The 13,447-nt window shown below is 33.9% G+C and overlaps 1 protein-coding gene across 1 annotated transcript in view; it reads right to left on the reverse strand.

Moving 5' to 3' along the window:
• The window catches only part of RFX7 (regulatory factor X7), a 128,718-nt gene that overhangs the window by 75,704 nt on the left and 39,567 nt on the right, over positions 1 to 13,447 (reverse strand). Inside the window, exon 3 of the mRNA XM_058541647.1 lies at positions 713 to 746. Within this exon, the coding sequence (XP_058397630.1) occupies positions 713 to 746 (34 nt within the window). The remainder of the gene's footprint in view (positions 1 to 712; positions 747 to 13,447) is intronic.

Consider the following 13,447-nt stretch of genomic DNA (forward strand, 5'->3'; position numbering starts at 1 on the left):
GTTCTAGAGCCTAGGGAGTACTCTATCAGCAGAGATTTCATGAAAGAAGTCAGTACTATTCTAGTAGCCCCAGAGCTACATGCTTCTTCCCTCAAATGTTTAATAGAAGACCTAAGGAACTACAAATACAATTTAAATTTAAACTATTGTTGTGGCTTTAATTCCTGAAGGCCAGCAACCCAAACATGAAAAGTATATTATAGCAACAGAAACTAACCCATGAAGCATTTTAAAAAGCTTTCATTTAAACCAATTCTTAGAGTTCTATAAGAACTATCATAATTTAAACTATTATTGTGGCTTTAATTCCTAATGTCTAGCAACCCAAATATGAAAAATATGCTATCGCAACACAATAATAATAAAAATAAGCCAAACATCTTAAATCTTTTCTTTAAACAAATTGTTTTAGTATTATTAGAACACACAAAAAAAATCCACTTTATTAAATGTTCAAGTCATCTTTAGTAAAACCCAGTTAAGTTTCAAAAACAAGCCATTACCTCAGATTGTGATTTTATTATTGATGAGATATAGGAAAGTATCTAGACAGCTTATAGCCAGTTCACCCCTAGGGTTGTAATTAAATGTCAAGTTTTATTCACTAAAATTGAGTTATGTTTAAAATAAATATTTACTCAAGAATAATATATTTTACATGGTGGTAAAAGCCTTATTGCAAAAGAACTTTAAGATTAATTATTTTACTTACCAAAATGTAGTCCACTTTAGATTGTATAGTTTTGCTAAAAGAAAAAGAAAATTAGGTTAATAAGAGTGATAAATTTATTAAATATTTGAAGTATTCTCAAACAAATATGGTAATTAGTCTTCCCTACTATGAAAAAAATAAGTAAAACTCCTTATCAAGATTAGGCATCATATGTGGTGTATATATACAATGGAATAGTACTCAGCCATAAAAAAGACAAAATTGCCCTATCTGCAACAACATGGATAGACCTGGATGGTATTACGTTAAGCAAAACAAGCCAGACAGAGAAAGACAAACACCGTATCATTTCACTCATATGTGGAAGATAAACACACACATGGATAAAGAGAATAGATTAGTAGTTACCAGGCGGGAAGGGGGTGGAGGGGTTGGTGAAAGGGGTAAAGGGGCACATATGTATGGTGACAGATAAAAACTAGACTATTGGTGGTGAGCATGATGCAGCCTATACAGAAACTGATAGATAATAAGGTACACCTGAAATCACACAACATTATAAATCTGTATGACCTCAATAAAATAATTTAAAAAAATTATTTAACATTAAAAAGGTTAGGCATCATACCCTAAAACTGCACTTTTCAAAAAGCAAAACAAAAATTTATTTCCCATTCACTGTACTAAATTCAATCCCAAAGCATGATTAGAATATTTTCTGAGTTCACTGCTACCATAAACCTATTGTTACACTGTATCATCACAGATGTTTTGAATAAACAAGTTTTTAAAGATACTATATAAAAGTGCAGATGTATTATTATACTTAGAAATAGGATACAGAGTTTACAATAAATTATAATTTTTACTGTATGCCTACAACTCTGAACAACAATTTGTTTAGCATTTAAAAGCCATAATGGTGTAATGTTATCTGTAGTTTTAAAGGCTTGTTATAAAGTAGATTCTCTTCCCCTCCTCTCTCTCCTTCCCTCTCTCTCATGTACACATATGCACCCCCTCCCCAGGAAAGGAATCCCTAGACATAAAATTAACAATAAAGATGAACTAATATGGTAATAAATTGGAGGGGAGGAATATATTTAGAAATAACACAAATAAAGCCACTATATATCAATTTAACTGAACTACTGAATATAAGTGAACTATTAATATATGATACAAATGAAGCCAGTATAAAATAATTGAATTGTCATTTGAATTTTGTTATAACACATTCAAGTGTTAGTTAAATTAAAGTGTTAATTCAATTGCAAAGTTCGGAATGACTAAAAGGAACAACAAAAGTAAATGATACCTCTAGGTAAGAGGAACTGAAATTCCCTTCCCACAATTCCACATAAGATTTTTTTGAGGTTTTTAAATCTTTTAGGGATTGTTTGTACAGCTTATCACTCACAAACAGCTGAAGTGTGCTATTTTTCTCTCTTCTTAATAACTCCCACAGTTTCCCTGAGATAAAAAAGTAATCTATAAATTAAGATTGCTGCTAAAAAGTAATATATCAAGAAGCCAACCATTTCTCACCACCTCGGTCTAAACCACCTTCATTTCTTGTCTAAAGTGTTATAATAACTTTCTAACTGGTCTCCCTGCTTCTGTCTTTCCCCGACCACCACAAACCCTGTGGACTATTCTCAACAAAGTGGCCAGAGTCTTTGTCCAAACCACATTAATCCTGTGCTCCACAGTCTTTATCATGGTCAACAAAACCCGGCATGATCCAGCCCTCTGCTATCTTTCTAATCTCATCTCCTACTAGTCTACTCCCCATTCATTCAGCTCCTGGCACACTGGCTTTTTCTGTCAGCACCTAAGACTCTTCTCCCATATAACTTACCTGTTGACTGTCTTAGTGACTTTGCTTGCCTTTCACAGACAGTTCTTCCTTGACTTCCCCATATAAAACACTCTCCATCACTCTCTATCCTTCTTACCCTGCTTTACTTTTCATTATTTCGCTTACCACCAGTCATTTTATATTTTTATTAATTTATTTGTTTACCAGCTATCTTCCTTGACTAAAATTTAAACTCCAAGAGAGCAGGCTTTGTCTCTTTTGCTCACTGCTGTATTATCATCTGGCACATGTTAGGTGTTTAATAAAATCTGTTGAATGAATAAATGACAAAAAACACATTTAGTCCCCCATAGGAAGAAAAACTCTTTGGAAAGACTGGGACCACTTAAGAAAGAGTTTAGAGAAATTAATATGAAATTGAAAAATATGATTACTTTTTAAACCATAGACCTAAAAATATTGCCCTTCTACCAGAAACTGACTGCTCTATGGGATATCTAAAGAGGATGACTATGTCTTCCTATTATAAACAACTTGGTAAATCTTTAAAAAGCGTATGTAAAAGACAGCCTTTTAAAGAATAAAGGTAAAATGAAAGCACTTCTGAGTTAGATATGAACGTTGGCAATCACTTAATCTAACCCTTTGATTTTTTTACTTCATACTTAACACAAACATAATAGAAGGATATAAATGAAGTTTAAGTCCCTTTCGCTCTTCTGTCCAGTCTCATTCCCCTCCCTTCCCAAAGACAACCATCATTAATCTGTTGTGTAACCTTCCCAGTTGATATTCCAATACTTGTTTTAGATATACAAGCATCTATACGCAACCTAACTGTTTGGTGAAGCTTTTAAACGTTTATATAAATGCCATTACACTGTTTATTTCTGAAATTGTCTTTTCTCACTCAACATTGTTTTTGAGATCTATCCATGTTGATACACTTAGATGAAGTTTATTCATTTTAACTGCTGAAAAGTATTCCATTGGATGAATATATCAAATTTACTCATCTATTCCTCTACCAAAAGTTAATTATGTACTTTCCAGTTTTTAAACAATGTTGCAGTAAATGTCTTTGTACATGTCTCCTGATATACACATGCAAAAATTTCTGTCATAAATCTAGAAGTCCATTTTCTGGGGCTCATAAAGGTATCTTTTCAATTTTATTATATATTACCAAATTCCTCTTCCAAGCACTTGTATCCATTTACACTCCCATCAGCAGTATATGATAGTCCCTATTTTCCAATTACCTTGAACAAATATATATATATATGCCTTTTATACATGATATATATAATACATATATATATATATATACTTTTTTTTTTGCTGAGGAAGAGTCGACCTGAGCTAACATCTGTTGCCAATCTTCCTCTTTTTGTATGTGAGCCGCCACCACAGCGTGGCCACTGAAAGACAAGTGGTGGAGTGGAACCAAACCCAGGCCGCCGAAGCTAAGCATACTGAACTTAACCACTAGGCCACTGGTGCTGGCCCAATACGTATATTAAAAACTTGTCATTCTAATGGATATAAAATGTTGTTTTTAATTTGTCTTTTTCCCAGTTACTAGCAATGTTGTGTACCTTTTCACCTTCTTATCGGCCATATGGGTTTTCTCCTCTGTAAACTGCTGGTTCACATTCTTTACCTATTTTTAAGTGGAGTTGACTACTTTTTACTAAATTGCTGTAATTTGTTCTTTATATATTCTGGATACTAATTCTTTGTTACATATACTTAACTTTGTTAATGATGTATTTTAATGATAGCTTACTAAAGTTTAAATTTTTGATTTAGTTAAAATTTATTAACTTTTTTTCCTTTATGACTTGTGTTTTTTGTCTTAAGAAATCCTATCTAGCTAAGGTTTTAAAGACATTCTATATTTCATTCTAAAATTTTTGAAGTTAGCTTTTACAATTTTGATCTTTATTCTAATTAGAATTTATTCGTGTGTATGGCTATGGCGTAATATATATATTTTTTCTATCTGGTAAGCAAACAGTTCCTTATTTTATTATGCCATGTTTCCATATATGCTTGAGTCTGTTTCCAGCTTTTTTCTGTTTTATTATTAATCAACTTATCTATCCCTGAGCCAAGACCACACTTCGAATTTATTAGTGCTTTAAAAATTAGGTCTGGTTATTTGATTGCATGACCTTCCTTGACCATTTCAGAACAGTCTTGATAACTCTTGGACCTTTAATTTTCCAGGTGAATTTTTCAGTTTTTTCAATTCCACAAAAGTCCTGCTAAGATTTATATTGAACTGTACTGATGTTACAGATTGAACTGAGGGAGCTGACCAATAATTTGGATTTATTTTTGTCTGTTCTTAAAAATGTCTTAAAATTTTCTATCTTTTGTTAGAAAGAGTCCTAGGTAGCTCACGGATGGTATTATGAATCCTATCTTTTTTTCTTATTGTTTTCTAATTGTTTTTGCAGACGTGCAGAAAAACTACTGGTTTTCTAAGCTGACCTTATATCCAGCAGCCTTCCTGAACTCTTATTAGTTCTAATAGCATGTAGAGTCTCTTGTAGATAATAATTTCACTTACGATTAACGAAAATATCTTTTCTTCCTATCCAATCTTTATGCCTCCCATACCCCTTTCTTATCTAATTACTTTAGCCAAAATCTCTAGTCTAATGGTGAAAAGTAGCAGTGATAGCAGACATCCTGGTTCCGTTTCCAAGTTTTGTTTCAAAATTTTAATATGATGTATTATAATATTCCATTTAGTGGGTGTTTTATAATTTCCTAAAATATTCCTTGAATATTGAATGTTTTGATTGACTCAATTAAAATAAAATAATGCTTCAATATTGTAATGTTCTGTTTCCAATAATGACAAGGTAACTTTAATTTTAGAGTAATCCTTCCACACACAACAATTATAAACTGTGGACAAAACATAAAAACAAACATTAAGGTAAAAGACAGTGACTAAAAGCAGGTAGCAACTGGAGGGAAGTCATCCTTAAAATGGAATGGTGCTGGGTAGGATCTGTACTTATAAGGCTGTTGCCTGAGGGTACTATCTCCCCACACAGCAATGATCACTCAGGACTGAGGCAGAAATCTGCCATCTTGCCAGCTGAGGAGCAAGAGGACAAAGTCTAGGCTGCCAGAGTCACTGTAAAGTGAAGATGAAATCCCAGAGAGGAAGGTGCTGCAAAATTTCTGTACAAACCATGCCCAAATATTTGGATGACCTTTGTTTGGGGAAGACTCCAAGGTTTCCAGCAAAAAGCAACAGCTGGAAAGTGGAAAGATCTGAGTTGAGACTTCTGCTGCTGCCTATTACAGGAGAGATAATGTTGGAGTTTGAATCTAGCCACGTTAACTGTCTACCAGGACAAAAAAAAAAATCAACACTCATCAGAGAAAAATAACAGAATCCAACGTCTACAACATATCACCCACAATGCCCATTACACAAGCAAAATTCACCATAACGAAGAAACAGGAAAAAGATACTCAGAATCAAGAAAAAAAAGCAGCTTATATAAACCAAATCCTGAAAGATCTAGATGTCAGAATCAGCAGACAAGGACTTTAAAGTAAGTATTATAAATATGTTCAAGTATTTAAAGGTAAATATGGTCATAATAAACATACACATGGAGGGAATCTAATTTGAGAAATGGAAGCTATGAAAAAGAACCAAATGGGAATTCTTGAATTGAAAAGTACAATATCTGAAATGAAAAATTCATTGGATTACTTTAACAGGAGACCAGATATAGCAGAAAAAGGTCACTAAAATGGAAAATAAGTCAATACATCTTACTGAATCTAAAGGAGAAATAAAAAGATTTTCAAAATAATAAACAGAGCTTCAGAGATTTGTAGTATAATATCAAGCAGTCTACGCACAATTGAAAAGGAAAAAATGAAAGAAAAATATCTGACAAATGGCCAAAATTTCCCCAGATTTTGTGAAAAACACAAACTTACATATCCAAGAAGCTCAACCAACTCCAATCAGGACAATTTTAAAGAAAGTCACACATAGTAGATGTATCACAGTCAAAGGGATGAAAACATTAAGATGAAAAGCAAAATCTTGAAGGCAGCCAGAGTAACATAACTTTATATGCAGTAAAAAAGTGCTATGAATGATAATTACTTCTATATAGGCAATTGATTTGCAACCGAGGTACCAAAGCAATTCAAGGGATAAAGGGAGATCCTTTAAACAAAGGCTGATGGAATAACCGGATATATCTATTAGCAAATGAACATACCCCATTCTATGGCAAAATTTGAGTTGGATCATAAAATTAATCATAAAAGCTTAAACTATAAAGTGCCTAGAAGAAATCATGGGAGAATATCATGACCTGAGACTAAACAAAGATGTCTTAGGGTACAGAAGCAATGATCATTTTTAAAAAAATAAATAAATTAGATTCCATCAAAATAGAAATCAACTTCTGTTCATCAGAAGACATCAATTAAGAAAATAAACAAGCCACCAACCAAAAGAAAATATTTGCAAAACATATATCTGACAAAAGATTTATGCCCAGAATATATAATGAATTCCTACAACTCAGTAATAAAGACAGGTAACCCATTTAATAAACGAGCAAACAAGTGGAATAGATAGTTGACAAAGAAAGGATAAACAAATGTCCAATAAGCACATGAAAATACGTTTAACGTCATTAGTCATCAAAGATATGTAAATCAAAATCACAACAATATCCTATTATATACTCACTAGGAATGGCTAAAATTAAAAACACCGAAAACACCAAAAGTTGGCAAGCATTTGGAGCAACCACAACTGGCATACATTTCTGGTAGAAATATAAAACGTAAAACCACTTTGGAAAAATTCAGTAGTTAAATATAAACCTATCCTATAACACAGCAATTCTACTCCCAGGTATTTATCCAGAAGAAATGAAACTGTGGGTCCACAAAACAAGTATGTATAAGAATGTTCACAGAATCTTTAGTCACAATAGCCCCAAACAGGAAACAACCCAAATGGCAGTCAATATAAGAATGGATAAAAACGTGATCTATTCACAGAATGGAATAGTACTCAGCAATAAAAACAACAACAATAAACTTCTGATAAATAAAGGAACACGGATGAACCTAATGGTCACTATACTGAGCCAAAGACACCATCCAGAAAAGTTCCTTCTTTATGATTCCATTTACATGAAGTTCTACAATAGGCAAAATTAATCTATGATGAAAGAAAAATTAGAAAAAGTGGTTGTCTTAGGATGGGGGTGGGGAGTTGACTGGGAAGGAGCATGTATGGACTCCATAATACACTGCTCCACTTCCCCTTTTCAGGAAAGAAGGACTTTATCCCCCAGCTGCTGGGAGGGCTTCCAGCAGAAAGCCCTCAGTTGTCAGCCCCTTGTGGGGACTGCCTATGCTGATGAAAACTTCACTCCCCAAGGTTACATCTTCCCAGGACAGTCCACATCCAGAGGGTGATCAACACAGGAGTATAAAGGCCCAGGTCCTTGCCTCAACTTGGGACAATTCTGATGGGTTATTCCAGCTTCAGAACTCTCCAGCATTATAGCTTAACTTTCCCTCTGCTTCCTTTCTGTCCATTCCTTCCATAGATGTGAATCACAAGAGCATTCCCCAAAAAAGTGGTTCTTAAAATATGATTCCTGACCTAGTATAACCTGGAACTAGTTAAAAACGCAAATTTGTGGGCCCCACCCCAGACCTACTCAGTCAGAAAGCAGAAGCACTATCCACCTGCAAAGAGCTTCCTAACAGGTTTTTGTGTGTCACTCTCAAATATACTCAGATGGGGTATATATCTCTAATGTCAAAGATAGAACATTCCCCTTAAAAAAGGGGCATGAAACCCTACGTGGAAGAAATAAGACCATGCAAGAAGAAGAAAAAAAAATTTAAATCCTCACAAAGGGAAAAAACAAAAATTGGATACTATACATATTTTTAAAAACATTCAGACAGCTAAAAAGTAATATCTTAGAAATTAAAACTATTGGGCTGGATATTTTCTGTTTGCCCTTCCAGATCCATTTCCCAACCTTTGCAATAACCTAAGAGGCTGGCTTTATGCATTCCATCTATATGGCTCCCTTTCCCTCTGGTTTCCAGTGGGCCGATATTAGTCACTGGAAAGAGATAAAGAGAGCAAAAGGAGAGAGAGTAGGTATTTATTCCACTTGGCTTTCTCTCTAACAGGCAATGAGTTAGTGGTTGGGAAACTGTGGTTCTTCTTAGCAAGTTTTGTAAGATCTTTTTTGACTCATTAAACTATGAGCATCTAAAACTTCGATCAAAAATGAAAATTAAATTAAATAATTTAAATTAAAAAATCTCAAAGTTATGAAACAAGAAATGGGATTATCTATGGATATATTTGGAATTAACTTATAATTATTTTTTCACCATTACTCCAACTAGTTAAGTTTAACAAAACTTTTTCAGCAACAGGAAAAATATACACAAAAATACACTCAGCACTCAATAATGAACCACTCATGCATAATTGAGCCTGCACTTTTAAAAAGGTAGATAATATCTGACTTTTTAATATGTCAATGTTTAAATGTTTGATATTTTTGAATAAAACTATTTTGTTAATTTTATCTGCAAATAACTTAAGTTCAAATGATAATGTATACTTAACATTAATATTTTTGTTTTTTGACATTTTCTAAATTGTTGATAATTGATTATATTTCATATACATTAAAATTCTGGTCTCACTGGTTTTTAAAAAAATTATTACTTTTGTAAAAATTTTAATTAAATAGTATCAATCTGGTATTTTGGTACTAGATAAAAATAACAAAATATCAATATCATAATTTTGCTGTGGTATTATAACTACTAAGTTTATGAACATGCCAATCATTCACCTCCTAAATCTTTCAGTTCAAGAGCTTTGCATGTCAAGTCAGAACACCAAAACATTATAAAGCAAACCTTAATCCTAGACCAATGGAGTAGGGGAAAGGGAGAAAACACACCAGCAAGGAGAGATATGCAAATTTAAGGGAGAGAGAGACAGTCTGAGAAAATGTATTTTGTTTTCCCTAAATCAAATTACAGAGTAAAGCTGGGGAAGCTTTCTTACCTAGTGAGGCTACACAAAAGAGACACAGTAAATTTAGGAAGCATGTGTTTAAAACAAAAAACTTAGTCTAAGCCTACTTTACCTCACAGAAACACTTCACAAAAATACCATGCAATACTTCTCTTTCTTCAGACTTAAATATGATACAATAAATAAATTAGCAATCATGGGCCAAACATGCACAGAATATAACATATTCTAAGAGTATGCCTGAAAGAACATTTAGAGACTTCGCTTGCTAGAAACATTTCAGAACCTCTGTTTCCCCAGTTTCCACAAATGTTTACACACTATTTGTTTATCGCAGATAACATTCTAAAAGACTCCTACTCAGCCCTTCCAACACCAGGTTTGGCCTCCATCCAAAAGTTCAGTACTGTTTCTGCATTTATTTGGAGTCTCCAAGTCTGAATTCAGAATGACTCACAATTCCTATATACTTGATTCAAAATTCTCAAGCTGCAGAAATAGAGATCTGTGAATACTAGATACTAGACTTCACCCACAGAAAATCTGAGGTAGGCGAGGTACAGTGTAATATATCAACTGCAAGAAGCTCTTGCATTCTAGCCTTGCCAAGACAAATCTAACTCTTAGCTTTCTCACCTGTAAAATAATTAATTCTGTTAAAAATGGAATAGGGGCTGGCCTGGTGGCGTAGTGGTGAAGTTCGCGCACTCTGGGTCAGCCGCCCAGGGTTCCAGGGTTCAAATTCTGGGCGTGGACCTACACACTGCTAATCAAGTGTTGTGCTGTGGCAGGCATTCCACATATAAAGTAGAGGAAGATGGACATGGATGTTAGCCCAGGGCCAATCTTCCTCAGCAAAAAAAGAGGAGGACTGGCAACAGATGTTAGCTCAGAGCTAATCTTTCTCACCAAAAGAAAAAAAAAAGAAAAAGACTGACTTCAGATTCTTTTTGTGGATTATGACTCAGTTCACAGTCCATAATAGTAAAACATTTTTACCTTACACTTGTCCATAATGAATGTGAAGCATTTATTTTTAGTTTGCTTAAGTGAGAACAAACAAAATTTTACATTTTAAAAAAATTACCATAGTAGTAGTGGCTAATTCTATAAAGGTTGGAAGGTATAGCTAGAAAAACAAAAAACGAAACAGAAACTACCCTGAATCCCACTATCCAGACATGTTGATTCATTTACTTAATATGTCTTCTTAAAAATAACCGGGATCTGTTGGTGAGGATGTGGAGAAATTGAAACCACTGCACCCTGCTGGTAGGAATATAAGATGGTATAGCTGCTGTGGAAAACAGTTTTGCATTTCCTTAAAAAGTTAAATGTGAATTGCCATATGACCCAGCAATTCTACTCCTAGGTATACACCCAAAGAAATGAAAATAGGTATTTCATCAATGGATGAATCGATAACATGGTATAGCCACACAAGGGAATATTATTCAGCCACAAAAAGGAATGAAGTACTGATACATGCTAAAACATGGGTGAATCTCAAAATTTTATGCTAAGAGAAGGCAGACACAAAAGATCATGTATTATATGATTCCATTTATATGAAATATCCAGAATATCTATATCCACAGAGATAGAAAGCAGATTGGTGGTTACCAGAAGCTGAGGGTACAAGAGATTGAGGAATGACTGCTTAATGCATATGGCGTTTCATTTTGGGATGATGAAAATGTTCTGGAACTAGATAGAGGTAATGGTTATACAACATTGTGAATGTGCTAAACGCCACTGAATTGTACACTTTAAGTGGTTATTTTTATGTTATGTAAATTTTATCTCAACGAAAAACAAAGAATTGTGATCATAAAACTAAGAAAAATTCATTTTGATACTACCAGCACCTAATCAACAAAATACCAATCCTGTTTCTTTTTATAACCCCAAACGCTTTTAAAATAGTCATTGTTCACAGTTCTTGCCTGATCTTATGCACCTGTGGGGAATCTGCTTTGAAAGGAAATTAGCCTGTAGACCAATGTTTCTGGATGAGGCACTGACATTCACGGGCATCCTCCTTTACTGCACAAGTTTGTCCTATGCATTATAGGATGTTTGGCATTACCAGATGCTGCCCTCTAAATGTCAGCAGACATTCTGACAACCAAAATGCCCCCCCCCCCCATTACCATATGTCCCTAGTTGAGAGCCACTGCTCTGGACTGTAGAGAACAAAGTCATTCATGTGTTATGTGTTGAGTCACACATGAGAAGTTCCCTAATATACCCAACACAATGCTCCATAAATGAGTCATTTCAAAAGTTCAAACTTCTTTAGGTACGAAAAAGGAATTTCTTGTTTTTCACACAGGATATTATAAGAGTTTGTTAATTTTATCATAAAACTCATTTTTGTTGTTCTAAACATTAAACCTAATTTCAACCAGAAGAATTAACTCTATCACAAGGTAACTTTTGCCTACTACTAAATTATTGATCATGTTATTAAAATTAAACTTTCAACTTCTTAGTGACATTATTCCATTCACTGAGTTAATATTTTTTCTCTTATTATTTTTTAAATTACCAAGTTGCAAGTATACAGGAAAGTTATAAAGAATAATATAACACTCGTGTGCTAGCCTGCCAATTTGAACAAATCTGAACATTTTTCTTTTTTTTCCCTTCAGAAAATTTTACAGATAAAACTGAAGCCCCTATGGGCTCTTTTCCAATCTCATTTCACCATTCTTTTCTCAGTGGTGACCACTACCAGAATTTGCTGTTTACCATTCCCAGGAATGTTTATATTTTTACTACAATAGCTGAGTATATCCATAAACAATATAAAGCAGTTTTGTTTATTTTATAGACATGGAGTTATGATGCATATACCATTCCACCTTTTTTTTTCTTTTACTTAACAGGCTTAGAAGTTGTTTATCTACTTTGATTCATTCTAGTCTATACATTTTAACTGTTACATAGTGTTATGGGTTGAATTGTGTCCCGTCCACCCCAAAATTCACATGGTGAGGTCCTAATCCTCAGTACTTCAGAATGTGACCTTGTTTGGGGACAGGGTCTTTACAGAGGCAATCAAGTTAAAATGAATGAACCAGTCATTTGGGTGGGCTTTAATCCATATGACTGACGTGCTTATAAAAAGGAGAAATGTGGACACAGAGACAGACATAGAGGGAAGACGTTGTGAAGAGAGACAGGGAGAAGGACATCTACAAGTCTAGGAGAACGACCTGAAGAGATCCTTCCTTCATACACCTTACCTCCAGAACTGTGAGAAAATAAATTTCTGTTGTTTATGTCACCTACTCTATGGTACTTTGTTACAGAAGCAAACTAATACACATAGTATCCCATTATTTGAACACACCATTTTTTTTTTATACATTCTTTCACCAAAGGACTCTCAAGGTAAGGTGTTTCCAGTGCTATACTGTAACCCACAATATTGCAACAAACATTTGTCACATAGATCTTGCTAAACACATTGTAAGACTTTTTCTCAGACAGAAAGACACACACAAACCTTGCAGGAGACTTCTCGTATGCTGATCTTCAACTTTCTAATGATTGCTAAACTGCCTTTCAAAGTATATTCCATCAGCTGTGCATGAGAATGATTTCTTTCTATACTCTCCAGAATCTGGTAAGGAAAGACTTTTGCCAATCTGCTGTATGTGAAATATTTTGTTTTAATATGGATTCCTCTATTAGTGAAGTTGAATATATTTACGTGTTTATTGACCACTAAGCTTTCTTCTGTTAACTGCCTACTCATATCCTTTACCCATTTTTATACTTGGTTGTTTGCCTTTATTATTATTATTTTCTTATAGGAGTCCTCTTTATACTTTGGATATTAATCCTTTGC

Source organism: Diceros bicornis, chromosome 5, assembly GCF_020826845.1.
Source record: "Diceros bicornis minor isolate mBicDic1 chromosome 5, mDicBic1.mat.cur, whole genome shotgun sequence".
Taxonomy (NCBI): domain Eukaryota; kingdom Metazoa; phylum Chordata; class Mammalia; order Perissodactyla; family Rhinocerotidae; genus Diceros; species Diceros bicornis.